This window comes from Penicillium macrosclerotiorum, assembly GCF_028827735.1.
Source record: "Penicillium macrosclerotiorum strain IBT 26536 chromosome Unknown utg000010l_segment0_segment0, whole genome shotgun sequence".
NCBI classification, from domain to species: domain Eukaryota; kingdom Fungi; phylum Ascomycota; class Eurotiomycetes; order Eurotiales; family Aspergillaceae; genus Penicillium; species Penicillium macrosclerotiorum.
In genome coordinates this window covers 3151394-3170881 of record NW_026643089.1, presented here as the reverse complement: position 1 = coordinate 3170881, position 19488 = coordinate 3151394, and the positions used below count along the sequence as shown (strand labels likewise).

General features: G+C 52.1%; 6 protein-coding genes across 6 annotated transcripts; 2 read left to right on the top strand and 4 right to left on the bottom strand.

The window, feature by feature from the left end:
- Positions 1–2371: 2371 nt before the first annotated feature.
- Positions 2372–4271, bottom strand: N7462_010737 (putative rhamnogalacturonase; the record flags this gene model as incomplete). Its single annotated transcript, XM_057082451.1, has 4 exons — positions 2372–3268; positions 3324–3449; positions 3514–3980; positions 4049–4271. The coding sequence occupies 4 exons, from the start codon at positions 4269–4271 to the stop codon at positions 2372–2374; spliced, it is 1713 nt and encodes a 570-aa protein (XP_056929491.1).
- A 1659-nt stretch (positions 4272–5930) lies between these two features.
- On the bottom strand, positions 5931–7914 carry N7462_010736 (putative alanine aminotransferase; the record flags this gene model as incomplete). The annotated part of the gene is made up of 3 exons (XM_057082450.1): positions 5931–6185; positions 6240–7489; positions 7782–7914. The coding sequence occupies 3 exons, from the start codon at positions 7912–7914 to the stop codon at positions 5931–5933; spliced, it is 1638 nt and encodes a 545-aa protein (XP_056929490.1).
- Positions 7915–8608: 694 nt separating this feature from the next.
- On the bottom strand, positions 8609–10341 carry N7462_010735 (proteasome regulatory particle lid subunit RPN7; the record flags this gene model as incomplete). Its single annotated transcript, XM_057082449.1, has 3 exons — positions 8609–8801; positions 8934–9760; positions 9874–10341. The coding sequence occupies 3 exons, from the start codon at positions 10339–10341 to the stop codon at positions 8609–8611; spliced, it is 1488 nt and encodes a 495-aa protein (XP_056929489.1).
- A 2005-nt stretch (positions 10342–12346) lies between these two features.
- On the top strand, positions 12347–14274 carry N7462_010734 (putative MFS phospholipid transporter (Git1); the record flags this gene model as incomplete). Its single annotated transcript, XM_057082448.1, has 6 exons — positions 12347–12517; positions 12704–13302; positions 13359–13377; positions 13448–13758; positions 13809–14079; positions 14155–14274. 6 exons carry the CDS (start codon positions 12347–12349, stop codon positions 14272–14274), a joined length of 1491 nt encoding a protein of 496 aa, XP_056929488.1.
- Positions 14275–15306: 1032 nt separating this feature from the next.
- On the top strand, positions 15307–16359 carry N7462_010733 (PEX11 family protein; the record flags this gene model as incomplete). The annotated part of the gene is made up of 3 exons (XM_057082447.1): positions 15307–15373; positions 15600–16077; positions 16197–16359. 3 exons carry the CDS (start codon positions 15307–15309, stop codon positions 16357–16359), a joined length of 708 nt encoding a protein of 235 aa, XP_056929487.1.
- A 678-nt stretch (positions 16360–17037) lies between these two features.
- On the bottom strand, positions 17038–18771 carry N7462_010732 (uncharacterized protein; the record flags this gene model as incomplete). Its single annotated transcript, XM_057082446.1, has 1 exon — positions 17038–18771. The coding sequence occupies one exon, from the start codon at positions 18769–18771 to the stop codon at positions 17038–17040; it is 1734 nt and encodes a 577-aa protein (XP_056929486.1).
- Positions 18772–19488: the final 717 nt, after the last annotated feature.

The following is a 19488-nucleotide window of genomic DNA, read 5'->3' as shown; positions in this document are numbered from 1 at the left end:
GATAGCATTCAATCTAGAGAGGGGTTCTGCGATATGGGTTTTTGTCATTGTACACGACTTGTGCTTTTTACATACACTCGTTTCTTTTTGCCGGGCGGCTTTTGTACTTCGAATTGCCAAATGGGCAACCGTCCCGAATCATGCCCTGCCCTATGTGCGCTATGACTATCACCCAGGCCAGCTTGAGATACTAACAATCCAAACCCAACCTTGACTAAGGCTCTTCGGTCTCCACTCCTTCGTAAGCTATGTACATCGATCTTTCCGCTGTCATATAATACCTACTTTCTGGTCCACTTGGTTGAGCAACGCCCGGCACCGCGCCTCAAATGACAATCCACAGGTCCTATTTCCGGAGGTCTGGAGTGTCTCACAGCCAGGTAGTCAAGTTATGCACCTGGCGCTTGATCCTAGACCCTGTCAGCTCCTGCCCGGCACATCCAGTCCGTCGGGTCCGGCCACTACGCATCCTAGTGCCTTTCTGATATACACCGAAGTCCCAGCACCATCACCAGGATTCGTTACTGTGATACCTGGTATGCTTAGATGCCGCGTGATCCGAGATTCAAATGGCAGGAATCTCCATCCATCCTGCAGCTTGAGAAACGTTCAGAATTCCCAGCTGGACCCCGTCCCCCTCGCCCTCCCTTGCATCAACTACGACCCCAGTCGACGCAATCAGAATTTTTCGAGACAATCGACGTCAGACAGCCAGCGTACACAGTTACAGCTCCGTACCCACCTCCCTCTCCCATAAATGAAAAAGAACAGAGAAAAATCACACTCCATGGCCCACAACATCCGCGATGCATAACATCATCAATGGTCAGAACGAGATACACGAGCCCCAGCCTGCAGAACGCACCTAGATCTCCGCTCTTACCGATCCGAATCCTGATCCCTCGTCCCTAGGGCTCCCTGCATGCCCCCGACTGTGCAGCGCTAAGCATTAGCCAAGGCCATGCAGACAAGGCTTGTCTCGCAAGGCGGCGGCACGCGTGGAATGTGCGTCCCACATTTCCCTTGTCCCGTACAGAAAACATGGGCATTACCCGGCCCTCTCCCGACAGGATAGGCGGAAGCGTGGCACGGGGTTATCCTGGTATGGTATGCAAGACAGGCCTTTGCATGGCGGATTGAGCTCGGGGCCGTGGCCCGCCTATACGACCAGGCGGGACTGGAATGGACGGGTATGTTCTCCATTTTCGGATTTCCTGGCTTTTTTATTGAATGGAGCTTTTGGTCGCGGGGCACGCTGGACCGGGGGTGCTCTCGGGGCGTTTGGACGCTTCACCGCTACTCTTCGTCTTCCGGGGGTGGACACGTGAACAGAGAAGGTTGGAGGCGTCTTGTAATTTGCTGGGATCGGGGGCCAGTATGGTGTATTTAATGACTATATTTATTGCAAGCTTGGGAAGAAAACAAAGTATACTTGATTCGGCTAAGAACTACTACAGTATTGGATTAGGGGGTTAAAGCGCGTTGAAAGAGGCGTTTTTCCAGAGTCCCGCCCGGATCAGAGTTGATTCTTGTCTTGGATTGAGATGGAATCATTGAGATGTTATCGGCACTTGTCGTAGGCTAGTTATTTGAAAGTCCCAGAGAGTAGTCAAGAAAGAGGTAAATAGGCATTACAGTATGATCTCTGACTAACCGCGATCCATAGATCACAATGGGTCCCGTTTTGAAAAGGAAAAAAAACGCCCATTGACAGATCGGAGATCTCCAAGGTTTGGAGATCCAGCGAACCCTGCAGATGGGCGCAAAACCTGCTTTCTGGGGATACGAGAATCTCGTCAGAGAGTTCTGAAATGCTCTCCCATTCGAGGACAGGAGCTCGGCGCGGACTTACACCGCTACAATGCTTGTGAAACAAAATTATGTACTCGATTCCTTTTTGTCGGAAGTCGCTGCCGGACCGATTGGATGTTGTATGTCCTGCGTGCGTGTACAAGTGCATGAGATGGGTCCAAGATATGCACGAGGAGATCATTATGGTCCGCTGGGTGCACCTGTATCGTTCGCATGATATTTACTTTACGTAGATGCTACGTATCCATGGGAAAACAAGGAGAGAGAACCCTGATTTAGATATCGTAAACAATCATCTCTAAGGTCTGCGTCAAACTGTGACAGATACTTGTTGTACCTTACACAAATTCCATCACTTGTTATTGGCTGACGATATGGGTAGTCATTTTACTCTTTCCCGGTTCAACAAGCTGCTGGTCAAAGCCAGCTCTGAACTTTTCATCAATGTGAAGTCTAAATAAGAGATAAGTTGATGGTACGTTGCCTTCAAATGCTGAACTCGTATGTCTATCATAAGCTTGACTCTTAATTCCGACAAAAATTGGACGGGACTTATGCGCTACCACTCCAAGACAATACTATCCCACATGAATCCATGCCAAGTAGTGTTCCTGACCATGTCAAAAGTAATATCATTCCAACCTTCTTTCAGCAAATTCTTGTCGAACGAGTACTCAAGCAAATGCCACTCGCCCGCCCCCGTTGCAGAGCGGTATAAGCATGGGTCAGAGGGCAGCAACGAGGACCCACTAGTCATATTGCCGATTTGGACTCCATTAGCAAGAATGTTGGAGCTAGCACCCGAGGAATAACCGGCCAGCGAGACTATCAGATTCGGGGCCGCCGCCTTGGGGACAGTCTGTGCCTTGAAGCGGATGGTCCAATTACCCTGGTACGTTTGGCCGAAACACCAGTCGCTTGTCTCTGACTTGCCAATTGTGTATTCTAGATTGACCGGACAAGAAGCAACTAGAGCATGCTGGTTGGGGGCCCCGCCGTGCAAGAAGCCATAACTGTAGCGATCGAAGTCACCGACCTGGAACACTTGCTCCTTCGAAGATACTTTCCAAGTGAGGCTGCCGAGATTGGTCTTTGCTGCCTTCTTCACGATGACATCGTTCTGGAGGAAAGAGGTCGTGACATCTGCAATGGAGCTTCCATTGGACCAGGCCTGTAGGCCGTATGTGGCAGCACGCACGTTGGAGAACTCGAACTCTCCATGTTTATCGGCGTACGCAGTGTAGTAGTATGTGGAGCCCATATCAAGACCGGTTTTATCTGGGTTGTTGTCGCCTAGGAAAACGGCAGCATTGCTGGCAGGACGGCCGTCGGAGAGGACGATTTTGCCCTTCACGACACCGCGGCTCTGGTAATCTTCGTCATCGAGCCAGGCATACGGCCAAGATTGGAATTCTTCAGCGGATTTCTTGGCTGCATCATGTTTATCACCATCGTTCTGTAGGGCATGTGAGTAGATGAGTACGGATGAAGCGCAAAAATGGAATTCATACGAGATACCAGAGCCAAGGTCCCCACATCTTGCCATCTGGGAACACGTCGGACGAGGAGGCCATGAAGTGGGTACCGTGGATCATGTTTAGCTGTACGGCGTCTCCAGTAGAAGATTCTCGATGGACCTGAATACAGTAAGCCGCTCTCATCCCCGGAAATTGAAAATGGTTGGAATTTTGTAGAACATACCATCAACTCTTGCTTGAGATGGTCACCATTGTAATAGTCCTTCCCAGGGTTAATGTACCAGCTACCAAATCCATCTCCATACACACCAAAGTAATCCTGGTTTCTGGACCACGCAGTGAAATCATACTTCGTGATATACCCGCTTCCATCGGGCTTCAACCACGTCTCATCTTGAACCTTGTTCTGGGACAGATATTCGCTTAGAGGGGGCAGCTCCTCGTCTTTGATATTAGTTCGGCCCTTTGTAAATGTCGTGTTATCCAACCGCCAGAGTGTCCGAAATTCACCGAGAGTAGGCAGTGCATGGTTCACAAAATATTGATAGGCACCGGACAGACCGGAGAAAATGACCCAATGCATGTCTCCCTCCGCAGCAGTGAAGGAGACATCAATATATTGCTTGCCTTTGTAGGTCCCTTGTTTGGTAATGGAAGCAGAGGTCCAGTTCAGGTTAGATGCTGCACCGTCTGTGATAAGTATTAGTTCTCGCAGGAAATGAATATAAACCCTCTAGTTGAGGACAGGCTGGACATACTGTAGCTAACATAATGGCCAACTGCCTCTCCGACACAGTCCTTCTCCTTATACATGAGCTTAACTCCATAGATCTGCTCCTGAGTGACATTCCAGATTTCATTTCCGAGGACCCATGTCGTGTTGTCGACTTGCGTTAAGAATGGCCCAGTGGCACTCTTAGAAGGCAGAGCATTTATAGTGGGAAAGAGCAGAGATATCGCGGCAAGAAGTGATCCTTTCATTATGTCCAGCAGGTCCCAATGAAAAGGGTTGCCCTAAGTTTATCAAGAGAAAACATAGGGATGATCAGGCTCTAATGCTCATTCATATACCACGACAGAGATGCCTGGGCCAACATGATTCGGTTCTATAAATCCCGAGAAATTTGACGCTAGGATACCTATTCCAGTAATGTGTTGAATCCCCCGCAATTCTTTTGAGAATTTCCCTAGTGTGGCTTCTCTCCGCTTCTCCGCAATCTGACTCCGCAGGCTCCACATTGAAGGCATGCTTCTTAAATGTTCGCCAACAAGACAATTACGAAAGCTCTCCACTTTAAACTTAGCATTGAAAAGATATATGCTGGCCATAGAGTGAGGCCATCTGACGGGCTATAGATTTCCTTTAAAGATTGCCCTTTAAGCGATATATCCCTTGTTCGTAGTCTCTCTGTTGGATGACAGGTCATTCTGTCTTGCTTGAAGATTACTTTCCCATGCCAAGATCTTTAACGTTCAAAGAGCTCCAAGGTCCATTGACGAAGATTTTTGGAAACACCTGAGAGGTCTCCTAGGCATACCATCGACAGGGTAGAAGATTCAATTCCAGGGGAGGCGATTATGTGGGGTAATCTTTATCAACATTGGCATTTAGGATTGGCGGAAGAATTGCCAGAAACCATGAGCTTAGCGCCGCGCTATCAAGCGAAGTGAACACTGCCTAGTCCTCATTCATTGTAAAAGATGGATATCTCCAAGGAACTCGGAAGATATTGACCCGATTTCACTACGAATGACAAACCGGGAGACGCTCGGCATAGATCCTTGCCCTGCAGTGCGGGGTCGCTCGGGCAAACAACCGTTTGTTCGCATAACTTGGGGGTTCTTCACTGCATATGCAACTAGTCAGAGAAACCTCCCCCCTTCCATCCTCCTGGCATTGATATAGCGTCAGAGCTATATAGGATACGGACAATTATAAGCCTTATTATTAAGGCTGTCAGGATTCACAGCGCAGTAATCTAAAGTCGGCTAGAAAATCGGGCTCGAGGCCTAGCATTGTGAGAGTTATTATCTAAGAAGGTCCACAGGATTGAACTAATCCTGTAAGTTTCGTATCAATAAACAATCCCCGGAGCCTTGGAAATAGCTTGCTACACCAAAGAAATGATAGACCCCAGGTCCTTGCCCTCCGAGGTCTCGAGGGGTGTGATAAGCCGGACTGGAAAGCGAAACTAAGGATAGGTAGATTGGGTGGATTATCTGAAAGATTAAAGGTAGGGTATTCTGCATCTAAATTTTAAACGTATCTTCGCGATGTTCAGGGGTTCCGGCCTTTATAGGTGTCTGTTACTCTGCAAGATATCAATATTGACGAGAACATAGAATCAAACAGCAGAAGACCAAGAAGAAGTACGGTATGAAAAAAATGCATAGTCTATGTAATGGTATCAAACAAAGGGAAAGGCAGACCGAAGCGTATCGCCACGCCCGCCATCCAGTGACCAGCACGAGCCCAAGAACCGGAGCAGAAAGCGCTCGAGGAAAAGAAGCGTCATTTCGCATAATGCCATAAGGAACATGAACTGAGTGGAAGAAGCAGAACAAGAATAATCATAGAGAATCCAAGCACAAAATTGTCTAGCGTTACTCTCTTTGTCTGATATATTCTTGAAACCCGGCTCACCGATACTGCTCCATGAACTCCGTGTGGAACTTCACGATGCGCTCGACCCAGTCAGTGCCGGGGGCGAGGAAGGTAGTGCGGAAGTGGAAGGTATTCTCCTTCTGGCCGAAACCGGAGCCCGGAACGGCGCAGACACCAGTGGCATCGAGCAAGCGCAGACAGTAGAACTCGTCAGCGGGGCGACCTTCGGCCTTGGCGGCCTCGATGGCCTTAGAGGGGAGATTGATGGTGGGGAAGAGGTACATAGCACCCTATGAAAAATTAGTAAACATTTTCCTGGGATTCATTTGGGTAATGAAACTTACCTGGGGCTTCTGGCACTCAACACCCTCCATGCGCCGGAAGGCATCGTACAGAGCAAGAGCACGCTTGTGCAAACCATCCCGAATACCGTTGTATTCCTTCTGGTAAAGCTCGTAGCTGGGCTCACCGGGTCGGGGCGGGTTGACCATAGTCTCAAGGAGGCATTGCGCAACGACCGGCGGGCACAAGCCAATGCTGACGAGCTTGTAGATCTGCTCCTGGACCAGGGGGTCGAATCCAACCAACTCGAAGTAACCACCACGGTGGCCGCATTCACCGACCATACCCTTGGAGGTACTGTGGAAGGAGACCAGCTCCACATTGTCGTACTTGCCGGGCTGCTCCTGCTGCAATTGGCGCAGGCGCTTCTTGAACGAGATGAACTCGCCCTCAAAGACATTGGTCTGGTATACCTCGTCGGCCATGATGACCAACTTCTCCTCTGCGGCGACATCGATCACTTTCTTAATGTCATCCGGGCTCAGGGAGGCACCAGTGGGATTACCAGGGTTGATCACAACAACGGCGCGGACATCGGTGCCAGCAGCCTTGGCGTCCTTGATGGACTGGTAGATGACGTTGACGTCGGTTCCCCACGCCTTCTGCTCATCGAGCTGGTAGGGAACACACTGTGCGTTAAGAAGGGCCAGGGTGGCAGTGTACAGCGGGTACTGGGGAATGGGAACCAGGACACCTGCATTGGGGCCATTGCAGATGACATTGAGCAGAGAGCTCACACCGGACGAGGCACCGGCAGTGAGGAACAGGTCTTGCGGGTTGGCGGAGAAGCCATCGCGCTCCTCAATAAACTTGGCGACGCTGTTGCGGATGCCCGGAGCACCCTGGCTATGACTGTAGGCACCGACGCTCTGCACGCTGGCCAGCAGGGTCTGCGCGCGGTCGATCACATCCTGCTTATATCCGAATGAGGTCTTCAAAGCCTCGGGATTCTCCAACAATAAAGGGTTCTCGACGAGACTGAGCACCTGGCGGAAGAAGGTGATGGGCTTCTGGTCCAGCTGCTGGGGGTTTCCGATATTGGCAAAGATGACACTGTCGAAGGGCAACGACTTGTCGCCATCGGCCAACCGCTGGCGGTACTCCTCGGCCTTGACGGCAAGTTCTCCACGCACAGCGTACTTGGCCGCCTTGATGTAAGGGTTCATGTTATCAATGTTGAGGCATTTGGAGTTTGCGGTGGTGGATAGGGTCCGCGTGGCATAAGAGACGGTAGTCTGAGTCATGGTGGGCGCTGCGATGACCCCAGGTCGGTGTTAGTGATATGCAAAATAGGGCGTGAGTCAGAAGAGACTATAGGGAATATCGGGTAGAAGTAAACAGAGTAGACCCGGTAATGTTGACGTCGGGCAATTTGGGGACTCTTGGTAGATATTTGGGCAGGTGTGAAGGCCACTAAGGGAAGCAACCACGCAATGCGGTCATACGATGAGTGCGGTATGATGTATGATGTATGATCCCAGTGGGAGGGCGGGGGAGGGGAACACGAACGCCATCTATATATAAACGCAAATCATCCCACGTACCTGAGGAAGCGGAGAATCCCCCCGCAGGGCCGCGTGCGGTCGGGCGAAGTAGGAGGCCCTTAGTCGGCCGGGTCACGCAAGCCCGCAGCGGAGACGCCCGCGCGCTGGAAGCGAGCTTAAATTGCCAGGACATCGTGACGAGTGGATGATCACGGATCAATTGGGATTGAGGGGATCCTGGCTGGGCTCAGAGTGGATTTTTCACGGCGGTTGGAAGGGAACAGAGGAAAAGATCCAGGGCCGATTGGGGCGGTGAGATTTGTGACTCAGCATGGTTTATCGTGAGTGTATCGAGGGTTTCCAGGGCTGGCGAGGCTTCTTCTCCACAATTGATCCAGGCACGGTGCGGAGGCATGTATCGGGCGAGAGGGCAGAGGTCAGAAGAGCATGGTCACCATCGTTTCGATGCCCACCGGCCTCCCAGTCTAAGTACAGTGGCTACGCAAGGTCGAATGATGATGACGGGGGGCTGGCTATCGCGGTTGGTGCGGCCGAGCCGCGATCTCTCCTCGGGAAGCCTCCCGTTGCCCGACGAGTGGGCGCCGGGACGACACCGGCGCCTGGCCGGAGCCACTCCGGAGCCGCCCGACATGCGGGGGGACAGGGAGGGGATCGAAAGTCGAGAAGTATACAAAATCCACGGAAGTCTGGGTCATGACCTGATTCCAAGGACCGAAAGGGTGGCTGGAAAGGCAACTATTTTCGAACCAAAAAAAGATTAAACAGGGTAGCATGCTAGGTAGTATTTCTGCATTCAGGCATGACACTGATGTTGACCACTGGGTCAGACATCTCTAGAGTTCCGTCCCCCCTTCATCCAAGCCCGCTTAACTCCGCTCACTGCCCCGAAGACGAACAGCCTGGCCGTACTTCTGGAGTTTGGTGATCAGAGCATCACCGTGCTTCACAACATCCGAATATTGCTTGTTCTTGTCATCGGGCCGGTTCGTCTCGATAATACCGTTGACGCGGTCAATGGTGCAAGCAATGCGATTGCTGGAAATGAACTTGGCAAGGTCCCTAGCCGACGGTAACCGCGTTAGTCAATGAATCTTGCTTGGCAATACGACCCAAGGGATGACCAGCGAGAATCAACGTAATATTAAAGGGGAAATCACAAGAAAAACGTAAAAAGAATTTAGAAAAACTTACCGATCCAGGAAGTCCACGGTCACTCCGAAGTCATTGGCCATGCTGTTCAGACCCACCACTCGATAGCTCTGCAGCAGCTGTTGGTAGGCGCGAAGCCGCATTTCACGGACGAACCATGCTCGGTGCTCGTGCAAGTACCGATCCTGGGTCAGGAAGTGGTCCTCGACGGCCGCAAGAGCCACGAAGAATGAGCGGAAGTTACCATTATATAGACTGTTGACCAAGTTGGCCAAGGGCGAGAAATCCACGGGGGCTTCGGTCTCTGCTTGAGCGGAGGAGCCAGCAGCGAGGGTGGTCAGGTTGACGGCAGTGGTAGCACCCGACGGGGTCGACTTTGATACTGTGGCATCTGTCATCTCCTCATCACGAGCCCCCGGGCCAGACGAGATCTCGCCGCTCAGGGCCGCCAATTGATCCTCCCCAGCACCCAGGATGGCCTTGATTTCTGGCGCATCCACCACCTTCGCCTTAAAGTCCACGCGCTTGAGGGACAGGGAACCCGCAAGCACCGAGTAGATCACCAAGGAGGAGTAGCTGCATAGCTCATAGCTTGTGAATGTCGACAGACTGTCGAGAAGGAGAGGCGCGGCAATACTGTAGGAGCGGATGGTGAGGAGGTGCATGCCCTTGTAGGCCTTTAGACGATTCCTTCGGTCCCAGTCACCACCGCTCTCCACCAAGGTCTCCGCACGCTCGATGATCTTCTTGACGAAGACCCGGTCTCCGAAGAAAAGTCCGATTCGGATCATCGCGAGCACCAGGTCAATCTTGGTGCCCAGAAAGCCGGTCTTTTCGAGGAGAGCCTCGTGCGATTCGATGGCTTTATCCTATCGAGTTTGGTTGCCCAGGTCAGCAATATCCATCCCGATGGTCCCTCTCTCACTATCATTTTTGGGAGAAGGAGAAGGGGGAGAGGAGCACTCTTCGCTCAAGTCCTTACCTTATCTCCTACACGAGCCCAGAACTCGGCCCTTTTACCGCGCGCAGCCTGTACCTCGGTCTCACCCGCGGCTTCCTCTGCCTCATCCTCTTCTTTCTGGAAGCTCTCCAGCTCCTTTTTGTTATCCTCCACCAAAGACTGATACAGTTGCTCATCCCAGGGGAAGTCGATCTTCTGTGGTGATTTGTGCGAGGCAAGCATGTTGGAGGTAATGAGCGGTTTCGCCGTCCCGGCGCCGTGAGGGTGCGGGTGTTGCGTGGCGCCTTCGCCGGAATTGTTCAGGATGCCCTCCACCGGATGGGCGAGGTGGCGGTAGAAGGGGGCCATCTTGCGCTCGATGATGGCATCTTGCAGCTTCTTCAATGATGCCTGCCGGGTGACCGGAGCACAGGCTGGGTTGGAGAGGTTGAAGACATGTTGGGCGATGAGAAGGTCGGGGAACTTGATGTACTGCGGATCAGACCCCATGGTGGTGGGTAGGGGGCACTGATGAGGAGAAAGGGAAGGCCGAGAGTAGGATTCGTGCTGAGAGGAGGCTAGGGGGAGGAAGCAGGGAGTGGTGTTTCGATGGAGGATGGGGTTGAGATGACTGCCGATGCATCACGTAGCTGGATCCAAGCTCAGCTGGCGGAATGTTTCTCCGAGCCGGGCTCGCCCTGGATGCCTTACCCTGCAGGCCACATTTCTGTTGTTTGTCTACCCCGTGACCACGGCTCAGTAGGACCCTACTCACTGCCCAGTAGGGTGTTAAAAAAAAGCTCAGTAGGATCCTTACGCTAAGAATCACGTGCTGTATGAAAGATATAGCATCCCAATTAATTATATTCCTGAATTAAAGTGTTTCTATTTACGGCTGAGGTCGCTATACTATCTTTCCTGTACATATTCATTCTACATCACTATCTACCTACAGTCACTATGACCGAGTACGAATTTAGCTGGTACCGCTACCGAAAGTCGAAAATTAGTGAACTTATTAATTCAAGACTTATTCTCTTATTCTTTCTAGTTACGTACATCTTCTACTATATTAGGTAGTTCTAGTTTTATTTTTGACCTATAGCTTGCGTACTAGACGTATGCGGACTTTTTTTCCCTTTCAAATCGTTTATATTCAACGTATTTTACTCCCTATCCAGTCTCAAACAGTTTCTAGGCTCGAGTAAAGGGTATGCTAGTTAGTATAGCGATTTACATATTTGAAGATATTCGTTAGGACGTGAAGCGCTTTCCTCGTTTACCATTGTCTGCTCGTGTTGCTAACCTCTTCGCTCATTCGACGGTTCTGCTGTCCCGTTGGGTGACTGTTCGAGTCTTTCGCACATTGATCCACTGAGTCATTTTTGCTATTGAATATGAGGTGCAACTGGTGTGATGGTTCCTGAACGCCGGCCTTGGGACCTGGCTCGGGGTTGCCGCGTTGCCGCGTTGCCGAGTCATGTTTGCGGACCCATTCGGCGATTGCAGGGGTGAAGACCAGCCCGAGAGATGCGACTCGGCGTCGGCCCTATGGGGCCCCAGTTCATGGCGAAATGCATCGTGGCGACTGCAAACCGCACGTGCTGCTGTCGTTTGTATTAAGAGGAGGGCCGAGCGGGCTCCCGACGCGAATCGGGATTGGGTTCGATCCGGGCGCCTCGGCGGCCTTGGCTTGCGCGAACCGATATCAGATTATGGGCCGTTTAGATTGTAGACCCCAAGACTATTCGACTCGCCGACCGATCAACTCGGCCGTCCCTTTCCAGTTGCCTCAATCGACCCGAGAATCCAGGCGATTGCCAGATTCTCGATCGCGGTCTCCCCCGAGCAAAGCTCGGGGGACGTGATAGAACCCACCGATCTGATTGGCCTCAGCAGAATCCTGCTGCTGAAGACGTCCCCCGCTTAACCCTATGGGGCCTCGTTCGGGGCAACTGGAGACACGGTGGGGCCGCCAATTCTACTCTGAACACCAGACCATGCGACATCGTTACCTCATGGGTACTTGGCCCGCCCGCTAATCTGGTAAGGCCGCGCACGTACTGGTTGGGTAGCGGCCGCGGACAGACTAGGTAAAGGCTAAGTATAGGCGACTGGACACTTGAGAAGCATGTCGATGTCCTGCTTCCACTTGCCATCCTCGGCTAGTCCAGGTAGTTGGCCATCCTGTACTTTGACTTGGTTTTTTTTTTTTCTGTCCTAGCCTGATAGGAACAAATACTTAATTCGCCTCGCTGCTCGGCCTTCTTTTCTCTCGCCTCGCCTCCTTCGAATCACGCTCTCCCTGCCGCTTACTTGAGTTGCAGTTGATATCGGGTGGTACAATACCCCTGGTTATCGTAAACACGCGACCACGCTCCGCATCTCGGGCTTGCGTATCATTTCTCCCCCGCACTGCCCCCTCGGTCCCTCTGTTGTGTTTCGCAGTCGCGAAGCCTCACGCGGGAAAAAGCCTTCCCTGACTGCTTGTTATTATTGCCGGCAATCTCCCATCATGAGCGCCGAAAGTGACCCCCAGACACTCCCCGAGAAGGGCCACGCACCGGTGGATGAGACTCCTCTGGACGTCGTGCCACTGGACCAGTTGCAGAAAGGTCGCTGGGAGCGCAGCTGGCCTACCATCGCCTGTGGTGCTGGATTATTCTCAGATGGATACCTGAACGGAGTGCGTGCTCCCCCGTCCTCCGTCCCCAAATTCCCAGATCATGCATGATCCTGAATCCCAACGCTGCTGGCGCACATGGGACCACGCTCCTCGCCTCGAGTCGCATTGTCCCCATGCCCTGGCGCCGATTGAGAAATTCATCTAAGAAAACGGGACGAAAATTTAGGCTAACACAACCCGTCATAGGTGATCGGTCAAGTCAACACCATGCTCAAGAAGATCTACCCAGAGACCTACGCCAACTCGCCAGCCAGCCAGAACGTGTCGGCCATTGCCTTTGCCGGCACAGTGGTGGGCATGCTGCTTTTTGGCTATACTAGTGATCACTATTCACGCAAGTGGTCGCTAATGATCTCAACCATCATCCTTTTCATCTTTGCGGCGCTGTGTGCGGGCTCTTACGGCTACCATGGTAGCCAGAGTGGTCTGTTTGCAGCCCTGACCGCATATCGTTTCTTCATTGGCATTGGTATTGGAGGCGAATACCCGGCAGGATCGGTCGCCGCAGCCGAGAATACTGGCGAGCTGAAGGAGGGCCATCGAAACCGCTGGTTCATCATGTTCACCAACTTCCAGATCGACTTTGCCTTCGTTATCTCGGCGTTTGTGCCCATGATCCTGCTCTTGATTTTCACTGAGGATCACTTGCGCGCGGCCTGGCGTGTCTCGCTCGGCCTCGGTGTCATCCCGCCCTTGAGTTTGCTGTACCTTCGTCTCAAGCTGAACGAGCCCGAAGAATTCAACCGCGAGCGGATGCATAAGTTCCCGGTCGTATTGATTATCAAGTGAGTTTTGTTGTCCGATGCCATTCGAAACCGAAAACTAATCCGCACGTTTCTAGGTACTACTGGTTTCGCCTGGTATGCACGACGGCCCTTTCTGAAATGTAAATCGACAAAAAAGAAAGCTCCCCTGCTAATCGAATCACAGGCTGTTGTTTCGCTTATCTGGTTCATTTACGACTTTTCATCCTACTCGTTTGGCCTCTATTCCTCGGCCTGGATTGAGATCATCACCGGCGATAATGCACCCATGTGGAAGACTTTTGGTTGGACCACTCTGACCTATTGCTTCTACCTCCCCGGTTGCACCCTGGGTGCATTTGTGAGTGACTGGATCGGTCCCCGCAAGACCCTTGCCATCGGTGTCCTCCTTCAAGGCATTGTTGGCTTTATCATGTCGGGATGCTACAAGTACCTCGCAACATCTGCAAACGTGGCTGGCTTCGTCGTGGTTTATGGGTATGTTTGGCCAATCTTGACTTTCTAGCTCTTTTTCTCACATGGAACAGTATCTTCCTTGCCTTGGGTGAGTTCGGCCCTGGTGACAACCTGGGGCTGGTCGCAGCCAAGACTAGCGCAACCGCCATCCGAGGCCAATACTATTCGTATGCGGCTGCCATTGGAAAAGTCGGTGCTTTCGTAGGCACCTACGTCCTGCCGATTGTCCAGAAGAATGCCCCGAACAAGGTCCGCGAGGGCCAGGATCCTTTCTTTGTCTCCAGCTCGCTGTGCATCTTCAGCGCCTTCCTGGCCTTCTTCCTGCTTCCGCAGATCAACCAGGTATGTCTTACACATTGTCGTGAACTATGCCTCATATGACCAGGTGGTGGCTAGAGAGACTCACATTTGTCGCAGGATACTATCACTCTCGAGGATGCCAAGTTCCGTGAGTACTTGACTCAGCATGGCTATGATACCTCGACCATGGGCAACTCCGCCCAGGTCACTCGTCAGGAGCGCGCCGAAGAGGCATAGATGCTCACGAACACAGCAACACCCACCCGAAACCGTCTATCGACTTTCGTCGCCATCTTTGCCCCTCATATTCTGCCATCTAAATTACCTACTGACCGTATTTGCTACTATAAATGGCTTTCAAGACGGATTGTTTCCCTTACGCGACAACATCCGGCTAGACTTCCCCTTTTCCTTTTCGCCCGCGTGGATGATGGCTAATAACGCCCTGCGACGATCCGACCATGGCCTTTTGACGAAGCCCCTTGCGACGAAGAACACGACCTGATGATTCTCCTTTTGATCTACTGCTTGGCCCGATGGCGAGCATTGTTCCGTGCTAATCTAGGTGGTCTGACTCGGTGGTGCATTTCCGATGCGGGAATCCCGTTTTGCTTTAATTGCTTGCTGGTGCAAGGCTGTATAAGAGTCCGCCTTAGTAGTTAATCAGAGGTGGATGATAGTAGTCTAAGGCACTCTATCCACGAAGAAATCGTATGCAATATATTTAATGAGCTGTTTTTTCCCCTACTATCCTTTTCCGGTAGTACTACTCCATCTGGGGAAGAGGCGATGACGAAATCCCCGTAAAGCAAATCGGGACGAAAACTGGCCGGGACGTTGGGCAAGTCCATTGCATGACGGACATAATGCAGGAGCAAACAGCGAAAGAGAGAAAGCCTCTCATTTCCTCTCTATGCAGATTGAAAGTCATGTAGATTCTCGACAAAGAGAGCGCGAACATCGCGACTATAAATCCCCAGGACTTCACATGTTCCCAGGTTCCCCAGGTCGAGGGCGCGCAAAAGTCGGGGCTCCACCGGCCCAGATCAGCCGAGGTTGCTCACCCGCGGCTCCAGACGCCGTTCAATTACCGACTCCCTATCTTCAACCTCCTTGTCTACCGTCTTTAAACCGAATACCACCCTCAGTGATCCACACTCTCACTCTTCTCTTCTACGTTCTTCGACCTTGTTGAAGCCCTGACCCCGAATCTCCCACCCCAAACCAGACACATCCAACTCCGTCGTGTGATCGGGAATTGAAGCAATCATGGTCGCCGACGCTCTCGTCTATCACCCAGCGCTGGCGCACTGGCTGCGCTTCGTTGCGACTACTGGTGCGTGTCTCTTACCCTGAAACTCATCATCAATCCTAAATCCATCCTTTCACGAACTCCGATGGAGCCCATCCCTTCTCAGCATCCTCCACCAAACACGCAAACACCCGAACGCCCTTCCTCCCTCCAAACCCCAGACTTTCCATTTCCCACCATCATATACAGACACGCCACTCTCCAGCCAAAATCACCAAGACTGACTACTAACATGGTTCTTCCAACCCAGTCGGCCGCGATAAGCTCCTCCGCACACTCCAATACTTCTCTCGCTTCTACGCCTGGTACCTGTACCGCACGAATAAGCCGCAGTCCGCGATCGACCCCTACAACGCCGTGAAGAAGCAATTCGGCACAACCCGCAAGATCATGCGTGTCGGCAAGTTCGCCGAGCACCTCAAGGCCGCCTCCGTCGCCCTCGACAATAAGAACCCCGTCGACCCCGTCTTGCGCTATCTCGCCGTCGGCCGCCAGCTTGGCTATGCCGGCTACCTGACCCTGGACACCGTCACCGTCGTTGACGCCATCGGCTACCGCAAGCTGGCGTCCGCCAAGCGCCTCCAAGAGAGTGCCTACCGTGCGTGGGCGGCCGGTCTGCTGTGCAGCGCGGTCGCTGGCGTGTACACCCTCTTCCGGCTGCGCGAGCAGGAGAAGACCGTTGACCGGAAAGAGGGCGAGGGTGTAGTCGAGGCGAAGAAGATTGAGAAGTACGTCTGACGGATCCGTCTTCTTGCAACTTTCCTTTCAGTCTCTTTTTGTTTTCTCTCTGAAAATTCCCCGGAACCCTGCGTGTTATATGCCGTTATGTACTAACCGTCCTCACTAGGGAGCGCGCTGCCGCCCGGATACAGCTTCTCTCCGACCTGTGCGATCTGACTGTCCCCGCTGCTGCCCTGGGCGTGGCCCAGCTCGACGACGGCCTCGTCGGCCTGGCCGGTACTCTGAGCAGTTTGATTGGTGTCTGGTCGCAGTGGCGCAAGACCGCATAGATGCGAGGGGAGACATCCTGAGATGGAGCTCCGTGCGCTGTGCATACGTGGGGCCTGGAGAGGGCGAAGAGGTTGCGTTAGATGTACGCTGATAAGGAGAACTGGGGTCCCATATTGGCAAGTGGAGAGTCTCTTACATTTACGATCTGCGACCCTGAGAGATTGACGCTTGTTGTTGGGCCGCTCTCGAGGCTAGAAAAGAAACAGAACAGGCGTAAAGTCCAGTCTGTGTGGCCATTATAACTACGAAACCCCTTGGCCGGTGGACTGGGGATGCGGAGGGGAGGATCCGGGCAATTTTTTCTTTTTGTCTTGTGTTGATCTAGTCCTTTTATGTTGAACATGATTCGAAAGCACATATTTTTATAATTGACTCCCTACGACCGATACTTAAGCGAATGTACATGTAGTGACTTGATATACGTCCAATTGGGGGAATACTAGTGTAGAGCTACTTCTCCATTTTGACCAGCAAAAAGTATTGTAGACCAAATAAATACCTCATGCAACTAGGGTGACTATATAGCAATATATGCGCTGGGGAGAGAACAAGGAAGCAAGTCCTGCAAATTCGGTTTGATTTGTGCAAATGAGAATGATGGATGATGGATGATGCTTTTTCTTGCTGGCGTGAAAATTAGATAATCGGGCTAATCGAGAAATGGTTCTAGCACTCTTTCATGATCGTAAGAAGTCTATCAGTGACTTAAACTGTGCGTTCCAAACGTCTAAGAAGACCATCCGGCTCCGCAATTCCCAGGCGGATGATGGCTTCGACACGCTCCTGAGTATCAGAGACCGAATAGATGCGAAGCTCATCTGCGTTGCCAGACGGACGGATATGAGCGACATCACCATTCGCAAAGATAATGCGGACGCCGTCGGTGTAGTTGATTCGGGAGATTGAAGGAAACCAGCCTCAGGAGAAAATACATTCTCCAATTCGCGGCGGACCTTATCAAGTTGTTGGGCCTGAGCCTCCGATACTTGCAACGCGACGTTGTCGGGATCGTGGGCGATGATGGCGTCGGCCTTGTAGAAGATATCCCGCATGGTGGCTTCAGAGGGTGAATAGCGCCCAATGATTTTCATACTCGTCGGACGAGGGAAATTGCGAATCACCGCGGCGCGGCTGTGACGGCCAGGCAGCGTGCTAAAAAGTTCGGGCAACGTGACTTGCTTGGTACGTGCCGCAAACAAAGCACAGAGGAGAGGGAGAACTGCGTCGCGCGTAGGAAGGGCGTGGAGAATCTTGCCGTTCCGTTCGATATCGGATCCAGTGAGAAATCCACCATTGGCTTCCCATCCGCAGATAGTTTGACGTTGTTTAGCAACAGCATTCTGCATACCGGCGATGACATAGGGACTGCCAATCTTCGTCTTCGGCTCCGTCATGTGGGCTAGAGGACCACGGTCAATGCCATCGTTGGTACTGATTGGGACGACAACGGCGTCCGCATGCAGGTAGTCGGCAACAATCATGCCTAGCAGGTCACCGCTAAAGAAGCGGAGTGTCTCTCCCTCCGGTGCGAGGAGAAGTGGACGATCGCTGTCACCGTCAGTCGACAGTACCGCGTCAAATGCTTGACCGGCGTTGCTGCACAGATTCGAGATGGTGCTAAGCTGGGCATCATCGATGGCTTCTGTATCAATCGGCACGAAGGTTTCGCTGCGACCGATAGGAGTGACTTGCGCACCGAGTAGCTGTAGCAATTCAACCACAAGATCTCGGCCAACAGCGGAATGCTGGTAGACAAGGAGCTTCATGCCTTCGAGTGTTTGGCCCTCGAAGAAATCCAGGTAGCGCCGGAGGTAGGTCGTCTTGCCTTCGGGCAGAACCGGTAGGCTATCAGTATAGCCGTTGCGGAACATACCCTGATTGTCAAAAAGCGACTCGGCGTAGGGTTGGTTCAGGAGTTCTTCACGGGTGATTGCGACGGCGTTGTTAATGGGCTGCTCGTCCTTTTTCAACAGCTCGCCTTTCGAAGTATTCAGCTTGTAGCCATTGCGGTCGAAGGGTATGTGACTGCCCGTGACCATAATACTACCCTTGCCGTGCTTCAGCGCAAAATAGGTCAGTGCAGGTGTCGGGATGGCGCCGAGATTAATGGGATGCATGCCGCCGTCCTCTACAGCCTTCCTGACTGCATCGCAGAGGCCGCCACGACCATTCTGTATCCCGGTAGAACTGGGCCGGAGATCATGCGCATAGTAGAAATCGTCACCGGCACGAATGCCACCTTCGGAGGGATCGAGAGATTGAAGGTAACGAATTTCAGCCCGGACATTCGTGTATATTTCGAGCTGAGTCAAGTGGACCACCAAGCCCCGACGACCGCTGGTCCCGAAATTGAGTGGCTCGGGCGTGTATGCCAGGCACGAGCGTAGCGTGTCCGTTGTAGAAGAAGGCATTGTGGTGTGTGGGCTGATCTTGGCCGTGTTCTCGGAGTTGACAGATTGACTTTAAACCAGTAACCCCACCAACTATCCAACAACGGGAGGATCCCATGCCAGACCGCCCGGCTTGCCGCACACCAAATCTGGCTGAAAAAGCGGTGGCGGCCAACTTGCTGGTTTTATGGTAAATTTTGCCTTGTTACTTCATTTTCATCATACGTAGTTCTCCTAACTTCCATGTGGTCGGAAGCTATACGGTCTAAAAGATGGGATCAAGTGATATGCGATGATTTATAGAATGACGCGTAACCACCTGAGTTTCTAGTAGGGTGTGTTGAATATTCCCTCTTACTGACTAGCGAGTTACGACGCTTGTTTTCGATTACACCTGGGATCCTTTACGAAATAAGTAGGAAATCGGGTATTCCTGTAAGACCCAGGCATATGTGCATGTAACTATATAGACAGGATAATGTCTGGCGGGTAAAGCATTCCTATCCCGGCTGCCGCTGCTTTTATGAGAGCGCTCCGGCTCAGACTCACTGAGTAGATCTTAGCATGCCTAATGGCTCGGGAATTATATTAGTTTAATCAGGTAATTGACAACTAATACTTTATTATCCCTTAGAAACTGCCTAACAACTACTCAGGGATCACTTATTGCTGCACAGGCATTGCTCGGCGCTTGCTTCTTTTAAACTAGGTCTATGATACACTGCACCTAAAAAGGGC